The following is a 13,068-nucleotide window of genomic DNA, read 5'->3' on the forward strand; positions in this document are numbered from 1 at the left end:
CCAACAAATGTCCGTCTAGTCAAGGCTATGGTTTTTCCAGTGGTCATGTATGGATGTGAGAGTTGGACTGTGAAGAAAGCTGAGTCCCGAAGAATTGATGCTTTTGAACTGTGGTGTTGGAGAAGACTCTTGAGAGTCCCTTGGACTGCAAGGAGATCCAACCAGTCCATCCTAAAGGAGATCAGTCCTGGGTGTTGTTTGGAAGGACTGATGCTGAAGCTGAAACTCCAGTACTTTGGCCACCTGATGCGAAGAGTTGACTCATTGGAAAAGACTTTGATGCTGGGAGGGATTGGGGTCAGGAGAAGGGGACGAAAGAGGATGAGATGGCTGGATGGCATCACCAACTCAATCAACATGAGTTTGAGTGAACTCTGGGAGTTGGTGGTGGACAGGGAGGCCTGGCGTGCTGTGATTCATGGGGTCACAAAGAGTCGTACACGACTGAGTGACTGAACTGAACTGAAATAAATGATATTTATATGTAAAAATCTAAACATAACTCTTAGAAATTATGGTGGGCTCAGAACCTGACAATGAAATATAAAGTTAAGACTTCCAAGGATTAAAGAGATGCTAGAATCACAATTAGTGAGAAAGAAAGAGAGAGAGAGAAAGGAAGGAGGGAAGGAAGGAAAGAAGGGACAGGAAAGGAAGGAAGGAAGACAACCAGCATGTATCCAAGACTTCTCTTGAGAACTTATGTCTTAAAGAACTGAAGCCATTTTTTAAAACAAGGGAAAATAGATTCAGTTGCTTGGTTTTTCACAAGAACATATCTTAAAATAAGTCAGTGAGTCTCTTGATTTTATAGAGAGCTGCATTTTTGCTGCCACTTTTTAGGAACAGAAAACCCAAGTCATAAACTAGCGTTAGACTTAAAAGATGTTTAAACTGTTAGTCCCTTAGAATAAAGGGTTACTGTGCGACCCCACAGACAGTAGCCCAGAGGAGCCTAGTGGGCTGCTGTCTGTGGGGTCGCATAGAGTCGGACACGACTGAAGCGACTTAGCAGCAGCAGCAGCAGCAGGAAACAGAAGAGGTGAAACAGAGCCTTTTTTTTTTTTTTTTAGTTGTAATAATAAGTACTTAATAATATGTACTTGTTGTGAGGATAAAGAGTTAGTCAGCCTAATTAACTAATCACATAGCATGTGAGATCTTAATTCCCAAACCAGGGATCAAAGCCATGCCCCCTGCAGTGGAAATAGATTCTTAACCACTGGACCACCAGGCAAGTCCCAAAGCAGAGCTTTCCTGAAGTCAAACATCTGTGTCAGAAACCAAATACAATGGATTTTTCCATGAATCCATGTGAAAGAGTAATTTACCTGTAACTGATAATGTTCTGAAGCACAGGGCTGAAAACTACAGCCCCTGGGGTCCACCCTCTGTTTTTGTAAGGGAAGTTTGATAGGAACACAGTCTCACCCATTGCTTTCCATACTCTATGGCCAAATTTGTACTATGGTGGCAAAGCTGAAGAGTGTAACACAAGGCTAAAATATTTACTATCTGACTCAGAAAAAGTTTGCTGACCTCTGTTCTGAAATCCTGGAACTAATCAGATTTCTTTTTCTTTTTACATAATAACTGCTGTTGTCACATGGAAGGCAGTTTACGGGAAACTTAGCATAGAATTTAGGGCCATGCTCACCTGAATTCAGGACCAGCTCTACCTCCTCCCAGATATGCGGCCTTGGACCTTGCCAGCAAGGCAGCCTTGTAACCTCAACCTTCCTAAGCCTCAGTTTCTCCGCTTGTAGAATGGAAATAATGATAACAGTAATTGCTTCATGTAGGGAATTTATGAGAATTATAAAGATAATGCATTTAAGCATTTAGCCCAGTAACTGGTACAGCTATAGTGAAAAGTAGCAATAAAATAAAAACAAAATTAAATTGGGGAAAAGTTCCTTAGACCTGTAATGGAAGACTGAGGGCAGCGTGTAAGGAAGAGGTGGGCCAAATCAGGCTACGTGGGACTTGCATGGTGGAAGATTAGACTGAGAAAGGTGGATACTCTGGCAGGACAGGGGTGCTGAATTGCCCTCTGGGCCCCTAGAGAGATTCCTCATTCTGTGAGCCTCAGTTTTCTTATCTGTTAAATGGGAGGGTGATGATCATAGTGCCCAGCTCCCCGTGACTGTTGGAGGACTGTATGAGATGATGTAGTTACTGCACTGAGCTCATAAAGGGTTAGCTGTTGTTGCTAAGAATTGTGCTTGAAGGAGGGATTCATAAAAGAAGCAGATGTCAGCAAGTAAAAAGCCAGAGAGAGGAGAGTTGGGTCCAGGTGGATGGTGAAAGAATAAATCAGTTTCAGGCAGGAATAGTGAGACCAGGACAGACATACCATCAGAGCCTCTGCCGGAAGCTTCCTTTTGCATAGGCCCTGACATACCTTCTCCATCTTCTCTGAGCAGAGGGCATATCTTGAAGTGACTATTCCAGACCCTTTGGTCTGTTGGAGATATGACTGTAAAGCTAGGTTTGCAGGTAATTCTGGTACTAAGATAGGAGTTTTCATGGGAGCAGAGTTTTCATGAAGACCTGCCTGTTCCTCATGGAGTCTCTGTTGACCTTGAAGTTCCTGATCCTCCATTTATAGTGATAACTGCCTTCCCTGGTTCCCCTGGGCTGCCACAGTCTCTGTGAGTAGGAAGGAGAAAGGTTTTAAGGCAGGAGATCAAGTGGGCAATTGTTAAGATAGACCAGCCGTCTCTTTAGACAGATGGTTGATTAATAGGCTATAATACCATTCCTGTTCTCTCCTGAAGTGGGTCGTATTCCGCTGGAGCAAACTAAGTTTGAGACATGTAAATATCATTATAAAGATTAGACATTACAGTTGATGATGTTCTTAACTGATCCCCTGACATTCAGCCATGCCTTTAGATTAGCATAATTGGAACATGAGAGGTCAGACCTTAATTAGAGCTTAATTGGACTGCTATATTAAACATAACTGGCTTAGTGGCTGTGTTGTAAACTACACTTGGAAATTCTTTCCAGTGCTTCTCTAAATATATTTTGGGTACTCAGAGTAAAGTTAATGATTTTTTTCAGTTCAGTTCAGTTCAGTCGCTCAGTCGTGTATGACTCTTTACAGCCCCATGGACTGCAGCACACCAGGCATCCCTGTCCTTCACCAACTCCCAGAGCTTGTTCAAACTCATGTCCATCAAATCGGTGATGCCATCCAACTATCTCATCCTCTGTCCCCTTCTCCTCTTGCCTTCGATTTTTCCCAGCATCAGGGTCTTTTCAAATGAGTCAGTTCTTCGCATCAGGTGGCCAAAGTATTGGAGTTTCAGCTTCAGCATCAGTCCTGCCAATGAACATTCAGGACTGATCTCCTCCAGGATTGACTGGTTTGATCTCCTTGCAGTCCAAGGAACTCTCAAGAGTCTTCTCCAACACCACAGTTCAAAAGCATCAATTCTCTGGCACTCAGCTGTCTTTATGGTCCAACTCTCACATCCATACATGACCACTGGAAAAACCATAGTGGAAAAACATAATGATTTTTACTGTAAGCAATTTTTGATATGAGGTTTTCTGTTAGCAGTAAAAAGTAGTATGAACTGAAGGGTTTATTTCAGCTGGATGTGTGAAGAATGCAAATCTAATATTCCTATATTTGCTGAGGCTGAGCAAGAACAACAAAAACTCCTTGAGGCAGCTCATGCAAGTGAAACAAAGCCCCCATCCAAACTGACTTAGGTAGAAAAGGATTTCTTTTGTTGTTCATTTATATAGACAAGAGGCCCATGGGGAGACCTTCCTTTACAACTTGATCTGGGGGCCCAGTGAAGGCTTCACGACTTAGTTCCCCCTCCATCTCTTGATTCTGTTTCCTCTGGCTTTGCTCCACCCTCAAACCTTCCCTCTCCTTGTGCCACCAGCCCATGTTTCATAAGGCTTGAAGGTAGCAGAAGAAGAGAGTCTCTCCCAGAGTTTCTCTCATCAAACTGGCTCAGGTCAATGACCTAGTTTGGAATCAGCCCTTGGAACTAGGAGGATTCAGTGGGATATTCGGCAAATGGAAGGAGACTTATCCAAGGCACACAGCTTTAGAGTTGAGAAGGGTGGACCCCAGTAGGAACTTGGGGCACTGCTGGACAAAGAAGGCAGAAGGGATAGTGGGCAGCTATCTTAGCTATGGTTCATTATGTTGAAACTAGCGGGAAAGTGGCTTAAATAATAAAGGGGATTTATTGGCTTAGGAAATTAGAAGTTTCTGAGATGAAAGAAGGCTTCGGGATTGGATTGATTCAGGTGCTCGATGATGCAATCGAACACTTGGTTCTCTTCTTGGTTCTCTTCTCTGTCTCTCTGCTTGATCTCTTAGAGAGTCAGTTTTATCCATAAGTTGGCTTCTCTGAAAATAGTAGCACAGCAATGGCCACTGGCTTAGGTTTTGCCTCAGCCAGAAGGAGAGAATGCTCAAAATATTTCAGAAAAGCAAACAAAATGGCTTCCCAGGAGCCCCAACACATCTCTTGTCACGATGGAATCGATTACATGCCCGTCCTGAGTCAGTGAATCCCTTTGGACAGGATAAATGCGGACCTCGTTGGTTTAGGTGTAGGTGGCAGGTGAGGTGGGATTCCCCGTACTGCTTTATCAGGGTTCGTACCTGGAGCTGGAGAGGGGTTCATCCTGTATACTCGCTGCAGCCACTGCTCACCTTGGGGAGGGAGGGCGGGTTGCTGGACATGGTGCGGTGTGCGGCTGTGGCCTACTCATTTCTTCATCTCTAAGATTTAGCACGGGGCCTAGAACATAGTAGGTGTTCGTGTTAGTAGCTCAATCGTGTCTGACTCTTTGTGACCCTTGGATTGTAGCCCACCAGGCTCCTATGTCCATGGAATTCTTCAGGTAAGAATACTAGAGTGGGTTGCCATTCCCTTCTCCAGGCAATCTTCCTGACCCAGGGATTGAACCTGGGTCTCCCACATTGCACGCAGATTTTTTTACCTGAGCCACCAGGGAAGCACATAGTATGACTTCATTAAATGTGTACTGAACAGGGCCAAACTGGAACAGCATACCTTGCTTAATTTGGAAAGAAATCAGGAGTTTTATACATGAATAAAATGATGGCTGAAAATAAATCTTATCTCAGCTTTAAATACAGATTACATGCAGAGTCTGGATAGAGGTGATAAGACTTTCCGCCTCTTTCCCCATCCTATCCCACACAACGTAAAATTTTCTCTTTTGGCTTTTGGTTACTCATCAAATTCCATTACGGTGAAGAGAATTGTAAACAATTGTTGGTATCAGGAAACTATTTCTAACTCCTGATAAGTCCTCTGATGATCTCATGACATTAAAATTTGTTACTATGAATAATTCAGTAAAGCAAAACCCTTTTTTTTTCTTTTTATATACCTTGCTTATGTAATAGTCATTTATTCTAGTGTTTTTTTTTTTTTTTTTAAATAAAATACCTGAATGTCTTTTTAAAAAGTGCAAGGACTCTGGTCACTGAAGGAAGAAACTCCATTTCCTGGCCTTGACCAATAAGGGAAATTAGACATACCATCAGCTTTTGTTTGAAAACAAATTTCTAAGCAGTGGAAAAAATAGATTCTTGCAGGAAAGGTGTGGTAGAATTACGTTAGTGTTACCAAATTTTAAAATCTAAAACACTTTTAGAAATGACCACGTGGCCTGTGCTGGAAGCCTTGGTCAATATTTTGGGTTACAAGTATATGATTTTAACTTCTTTTTAGAAGTATTATTTTTTGCTAATGAAATTCTAATGCAATGGGAGAAATAACGAACCCCTGTTTGAAGTTTGCCGTGATAAGCGTTTTGGCAGCTGGTTATAGTTCACGTGTGTACATTTCTAGATTATAGCTACTGTTCAGTATTGTCATGTTTGGAGAGGGTCTCAGATATCTGGAAGTTTCTTGTGGAGACTATCTATGTGACACATTCTAAGTGGGTACCATGCCCACAGCCTTAACTGCAGCCCCTTGCCCCTACTTTGTCCATACCCCCATCACTCTGGCCACAAATGAATGAGCCAGGAACAAGTGTCAGGCCATCTGGGCAGCCACTCAGGGATGGCAAGTGGCATTGAAATGGGCTGGCATTGCTCTGCCCAACAGGGATGGTCCATCCGGGGTAGTGTCTAACCAGTCCAATCAGATTCTCCAGTCTGGGGATTGAGGATGTCAGACAAAGAGAGAAAGGGCAGCTCACAGTGTGGGTAGAAGGGGAGAGATACCAGAGAAGAGGAGAAAGCTTGAAAATTCATAAGTCAGGAGACCCCAAAGCAGAGAAACACCCAGATAGGAGAGAGCAGCAGAAAAAGCAGCAGCAAGTTGAAAAAGAAGCCACAGTCAAAAACAAAAGAGTCCCTTGGACAGTAAGGAGTTGAAACCTGTCAATCCTAAAGGAAATCAACCCTGAATATTCACTGGAAGGACTGATGCTGAAACTGAAGCTCCATTACTTTGACCACCTGATGCAAAGAGCCGACTCATTTGAAAAGACCCTGATGCTGGGAAAGATCGAAGGCAGGAGGAGAAGGGGATGACAGAGAATGAGATGGTTGGATGGCATCATCAAATCAAAGAATATGAGTTTGAGCAAACTCCAGAAGATAATGAAGGACAGGGAAGCCTTGTGTGCTGCAGTCCATGGGGTCGCAGAGTCAGACACGACCGAGTGACTGAACAACAACTCCCTTAGGGGATCTTGACATCACTGATTTGGTCAGCGGAATGAATGCATGTGTCACTTCAAACGTGCTTTAAGGGTCAAAACATAGTTCATCATATTTGTTTCATTTGCCATGACAATCAGCAACATCTTAGGGCAAAGACCACATGGAGCAGAGAGCCACAGCTGGTGGAAATGTGCATTTTTCATGTAACACAAGTGAGAAACCATCAATGTTACAAGCTTCTCAGATTTGAGGGGCGTTTGTTACAGCCTAAACTTTTTTTTTTAAAGCCTAGGACTTCCCTGGTGGCACAGTAGATAAGAATCCACCTGCCAATGCAGAGGACTCGGGTTCTATCCCTGGTCCAGAAAGATTTGACATACAGAGGAGCAACTAAACTCATGCTCTAGGGCCCACGAGCTGCAACAAGAGACTCCACCACAGTGAGAAGCCCGTGCACCCCAACGGAGAGCAGCCCCCTCTCACGGCAGCGAGGCAAAGCCCTCCCAAAGCAACAAAAACCCAGCAAGCCAAAAACAAAAAGATAAATAAAAAGTGAAAAATAAATATCAGTATCTAAAATAAATAAATAAAATAGGTTTTCTTTCCTTTTTTTTTTTTAACAAAGCCCAGTAACCAAGGTAACCCAAGCATCTTCTTCTCTCTTGCAAACCCAAAGAGCCTCAACACAATGCTATAGGCAGCCAAGCTTCACTAACCTCACAGCCTATTCTTTTGACCTTGGTGGAGTAAAATTGCACTCATTACTGGAAGAGAGTCAGTGACTTTCTAATGCAAGTTGTTCCTCGTCCCTGTCTTCAATTCTCGAGTCTTTCTCCTATGTGTGTATCCAGCATAAAAACTGGTACAAAATACAGTCTAATTTCTGCCTTTTTGTCTTTGGGGTTTGTCTTTTATCATTTGTTCTCCTCCCCCATTGCCCCTCCCCTCAATGTTGTTACAAACTTTTTCCCAGCATGTAGAAGAATGGGAAGAATTTCAGACTAAACACCCAGGTTTTTGCCACCTAGATTTCATGGTTACCACTTTGCTTTGTTTGCTTCATCACTGTCCCTAGCCCTGGCCTCAGGCGTGGGGAGCTCCTCCCGGCCTCTGCCCCTGGCCATCACCTTATCCCATTTTCCATCCATCTTGCTTTCTTGGATGCAGAACAAAGTAACTCGAAGGTTCCTGATGGCATGATGATGTCTTATCCCTTGACACTCAGTCTTTTTCCTTTTAATTCTGGACTTTTAAAAAAAAATTTTTTTTTAACTTTGTATAAGGTTGCCTTAACTGATCACCCTGCTTGCCCAAACTTGGACATTTTTTACCCTTTAACAATCATGAACTCAGTGTGTTTGTCTACATTACATTAACCTGGGTGCCCATACTTTCTTAATCTCACTCTTTAATTTTTCTCTGTATTACTTCCTCTCTTATCTCTTCACTCACCACAACTTTTCATTTGCTTTCCCTTCTCCCTTTCAGCTCCCCGAAGATAATTTTTAAACTAAACAACAGCTGAACAATATCCCCACTGTTCCATGTGTCTGAGTATGCACAGCACGTCCACACTTGCCCAGGACAGAAGGAAAACACAATTTCTTCCATTTTATTTCTTTGCATCAAAATGATTAAATCTGTCTGCATGACCTTCATACATCAGACCATTTGGCTATTTTAAAATCCTTTTTAATGGAGTAAGTCAAGCTGCATTCCCTTCATAGAAAGAATCTTTACCACCAAAGGGTGCACTAAATGCCAAGGGAACAATGTATCTTTTGTAGGGAGAGAGGGAGAGACGCTGCCATCCTACAATTGCTGGATTGTTTAAATTATTAGATGGCAATTCATGCTAAATACATATTTGCATTGTTGTACAAGTATTTTCTTATTTTGGTGAAAGATAGCTTTTCAAAGGGAATCCTACTCTTGCAGTGCAAACTTAGAAGACCCCATTACACGGTCGAGTGCATTTAATTTTATTACTGTGGCCAGCAGTGTTTCAATTTTTTAATAAAAGTCTATCAGCAGTGAGGGAAAAGACTGCAGACAATCTCCAGCAACTCAGGCACCTCTATATTTTATTTACTAACAGCTGTAGTAAAACTTTCAGTGAAAAATCTTAAGTGGCACTTTCCTTTGTGGTGAGAATCAATTGCACAACAATCTTTTAAACCTTATTTAAGCCTATAAAGCTAATTTGGCTACTTCAAAGTAAAGGGGGGGGAAGAAAAACAGAAGAAAAATATTTCTCCTAATAAATAAAATATTAGAAGAAGAAAATGAAGAGGAATTGTCCAGAATTTATTAGCAATGCCTACTTAATAAATGTCAGAATTCTTGTACAGGAGTTTTTTCTTGCCTTTTTTGCTTGAGTTGCATGGGGAATGCATTCATTCACTTACTCACCAGTCATTGATTACCTGCTCTGTGCCAGATACTCAGTTAAGCACTGGGAAGATAGAGAAGACACATGTCCTGTGCTCAGAGAGTTTATAGTTTGGTAGAGGGGTTGGACATGTGGGCTAGCAGTTATATTACAGTTATACCTGAGGTGCTATAACAGAGGGGCACGTAGAACCAGTGCTGGCCGGGAGAGGAGAGCTTACTCTAAATTGAATAGGGTAAGAATGCTCAGAAAGGCTTCCAGGAGGCATCTTGAAAGACAAATGGAGTTAGCCAATGAGAGAAGAAAGGAATTAGTTTAGAAATTAGTTAAAACTCTTTCTGTTGGAAGCTATAAACAAAACAAACTGGCTGAGTAAGAAAGGGGGAATATATTGGCTTATGAAAGGCTTCAGGCATAGTTGGATCAAGGGTCTGGTACAATGTCATTAGGGATCTGCCATTGGTGGTCTGTTCTTCTTCCTTACTAATAAAGCCCCATATTTGTTCACTCTCATTAGACTTGTTGTGCCCTTCAGGAGTGGCAGGGCTTAACTAATTTTATTTGTACTCATCCAATTTTGAAACAAGGTCACGTTCTGAAGTGTTAGAGGTTAGGACTTCAATATATGAACATGGGGCAGAGGGTGGGGGAGGAGACACAGTTCAGCTCATTACCCCCCTGCCTCTCTCTCTTTCCCCTCTCGGATTTCTTGCTGGTACCTCCAGTGACTGGACCCAACAAAAGAGTAAGCAAGCCTGGTTGATACGAACCATAAAATCAGCCTCATAAGGCACAGAGTGAGGTGGAGAAGGGTACACCTGGGAAGGGAAAAGAGAGAATTTCCATCAGAGTCTGTCTTGCCTTCACTCTTGGAAAGGATCTTTTCACATGGTAACCAACAATCGGGTCTTAGCCCCTGCTATTTAAAGGAGAAGCAGATGGGCCTTCTATCTCCCAGTTTCCATAATAATCTTCTAAAAGGGATTAAATAGTTCTCTTTGGGTTATAGGACATTTTAAACGGGACTAGGAGGCAGGGCAAGCAATGCTCTACCCCATATCTGTCCTGTGAGCCTTCAGCCCTGTTACTCCAGGATGTTCTTCCCCTTGTGGCTCGTTAGCTACCTATCACCTAGGAACCACACTGAGCTGCATGTTATGAAAAATCAAGAACAGTGGCAATAATCCAAATGAAGTTGATTTTCCTTTACATATCAAGATATCCAGAGTAGGTCAGCTGCAAGCTGGTGCATTGACTTAAGGAAGTCATCAGAGGCCCAGGTTCTTTCTAATCTCCTGTTTTTTGGCCTGTTGGCTTGTAAGTGCTGCTTTGCTTCCAGCCCCACATCTGTGTTCCAGATGGAAACAAGCGAAGGAAACTTTAAGGAAGAGAGCAGTAGAAATTGGGAAAGTAGCATTGTCCCGTGGATGGAGGAGCCTGGTAGGCTGCAGTCCATGGGGTCGCTAGAGTCGGACATGACTGAGCGACTTCACTTTCTCTTTTCACTTTCATGCATTGGAGAAGGAAATGGCAACCCACTCCAGTGTTCTTGCCTGGAGAATCCCAGGGACGGGGAAGCCTGGTGGGCTGCCATCTATGGGGTCGCACAGAGCCAGACATGACTGAAGTGACTTAGCAGCAGCAGCATTGTCTCAGAAATCTATGAGGTATGTCAATTTCTATCTCAAATATCAGAACTATGTCTTATGGTTGTCCCTTGCTACTTGCTGTTGTTCTGTTGTCTGACTCTGTGACTCCATGAAGTCTGCAGCACTCCAGACTTCCCTGTCCTTCACTATCTCCCTGAATTTGCTGAAACTCATGTCCATTGAGTCAGTCATGCTGTCCAGTCCTCTCATCCCCTGTCGCCCCTTTCTCCTCTTGCCCTGAATCTTTTCCAGCATCAGGATCTTTTCCAATGAGTCAGCTCTTCACATCAGGTGGTCAAAGTATTGGAGCTTGATGGGAAATGTAGTTTTCCCCCTGGACTGATTGTTGTTGCTGCTGCTGCTAAGTCGCTTCAGTCGTTTCCGACTCTGTGCGACCCCATAGACGGCAGCCCACCAGGGGCTTCTGGTAATAAGGATGAAGTGGAGAGGGGCTATATGGGTGGGCAGCAAGGCAGGGTCAATGCACTGGCCAATGGCACCCGGACCTGATGTACTGACTTCTGAGGATTTGAGCGGAATGGGGGAAAGCAATAAATATATTTACTCCAAGATAATGTCTAGATTTAAATAAATCCTTCTGAGGCGAGTCCAAAATACATGTAATAAGGCTCCTACTATGTGCCTTGTATTTTATTAGTTCCTGCTAATATAGTCAGAAAAGATGCTTACCCCAAGATGACTGGAGAAATGTCATCAGTATTCTTTACTTTGCCTGAGTTATTGTTTCTTGATGTACTTATAAGCCTCATCAAGGACTTATGCATATTTCATCTAACACAAGCAATAAATTAACCCCTATTCCTTTGTCCTACTTAACTATGTGGGCAAAGAATATAATTTAATTCTCTCTTCTCTCTTTAGAGGAAAAGAACCAAATTCATTGCCTGCGATTTTCTGACTGAATGGTTATACAAGTAAGTTTTTCAGTCTTTGAATATTCAATGACCCTAAGAATTCAATAGCATTAATTTGCCAGCAGAATAGCAACAATTGACTTGAGTTCTTGTTTATTGTTTTCTTGTCAATCAAACATATGGTGTCGTGACCAGTCAAAATCCAAAGAGGATAGGGGAGCCATTCACAGAATTCTTCTCCATTCCATTTGTGGAAGAGTGGCTGAAACTGCAGTAAGTAATGGCACAAGTCTTTGAATAATTTATTCCTAACTTTAAGATTGTGTTAATGATCATTTCCTCTTTAATGATAGTTCTCCTAAGAGAACTAATTTATGTAATCCATCCAGGACCCCGGGTCAGTTATATAGGTAGGTCTTTTCTCCGGTTAATTTTAGCTAAGGGCATCCTATCCAGGCAGTGATTATTCAAGAAGCACTTCAGAAATCAAATAGAAAACCTAGAACATTTCTTATCCTAAGTAATTAATCTTTCCATTTTCTCTTGCTCTCCAGTTCAGTTCAGTTCAGTCACTCAGTCGTGTCCGACTGGCCTCCCTGTCCATCACCAACTCCTGGAGTTCACTCAGACTCACATCCATCGAGTCAGTGATGCCATCCAGCCATCTCATCCTCTGTCGTCCCCTTCTCCTCCTGCCCCCAATCCCTCCCAGCATCAGAGTCTTTTCCAATGAGTCAACTCTTCGCATGAGGTGGCCAAAGTACTGGACTTTCAGCTTTAGCATCATTCCTTCCAAAGAAATCCCAGGGCTGATCTCCTTCAGAATGGACTGGTTGGATCTCCTTGCAGTCCAAGGGACTCTCAAGAGTCTTCTCCAACACCACAGTTCAAAACCATCAATTCTTCGGCACTCAGCTTTCTTCACAGTCCAGCTCTCACATCCACACATGACCACTGGAAAAACCATAGCCTTGACTAGACGGACCTTAGTTGGCAAAGTAATGTCCCTGCTTTTGAATATGCTATCTAGGTTGGTCATAACTTTCCTTCCAAGGAGTAAGCATCTTTTAATTTCATGGCTGCAGTCACCATCTGCAGTGATTCTGGAGCCCCCAAAATAAAGTCTGACACTGTTTCCACTGTTTCCCCATCTATTTCCCATGAAGTGATGGGACCAGATGCCATGATCTTTGTTTTCCGAATGTTGAGTTTTAAGCCAACTTTTTCAGTCTCCTCTTTCACTTTCATCAAGAGGCTTTTTAGTTCCTTTTTACTTTCTGCCATAAGGGTGGTGTCATCTGCATATCTGAGGTTATTGATATTTCTCCTGGCAATCTTGATTCCAGCTTGTGCTTCCTCCAGCCCAGCATTTCTCATGATGTACTCTGCATAGAAGTTAAATAAGCAGGGTGACAATATACAGCCTTGATGGACTCCTTTTCCTATTTGGAACCAGTCTCTTGT

At 42.7% G+C, this 13,068-nt stretch overlaps 1 protein-coding gene across 1 annotated transcript in view; it reads left to right on the top strand.

The window, feature by feature from the left end:
* The window catches only part of IQCK (IQ motif containing K), a 165,769-nt gene that overhangs the window by 41,700 nt on the left and 111,001 nt on the right, over window positions 1–13,068 (top strand). Inside the window, exons 7-8 of the mRNA XM_010837411.1 lie at window positions 11,612–11,664; window positions 11,800–11,877. Coding sequence (XP_010835713.1) covers window positions 11,612–11,664; window positions 11,800–11,877 — 131 coding nt within the window. The remainder of the gene's footprint in view (window positions 1–11,611; window positions 11,665–11,799; window positions 11,878–13,068) is intronic.

Source organism: Bison bison, unplaced genomic scaffold (genome assembly GCF_000754665.1).
Source record: "Bison bison bison isolate TAMUID 2011002044 unplaced genomic scaffold, Bison_UMD1.0 scf7180017864072, whole genome shotgun sequence".
Taxonomy (NCBI): domain Eukaryota; kingdom Metazoa; phylum Chordata; class Mammalia; order Artiodactyla; family Bovidae; genus Bison; species Bison bison.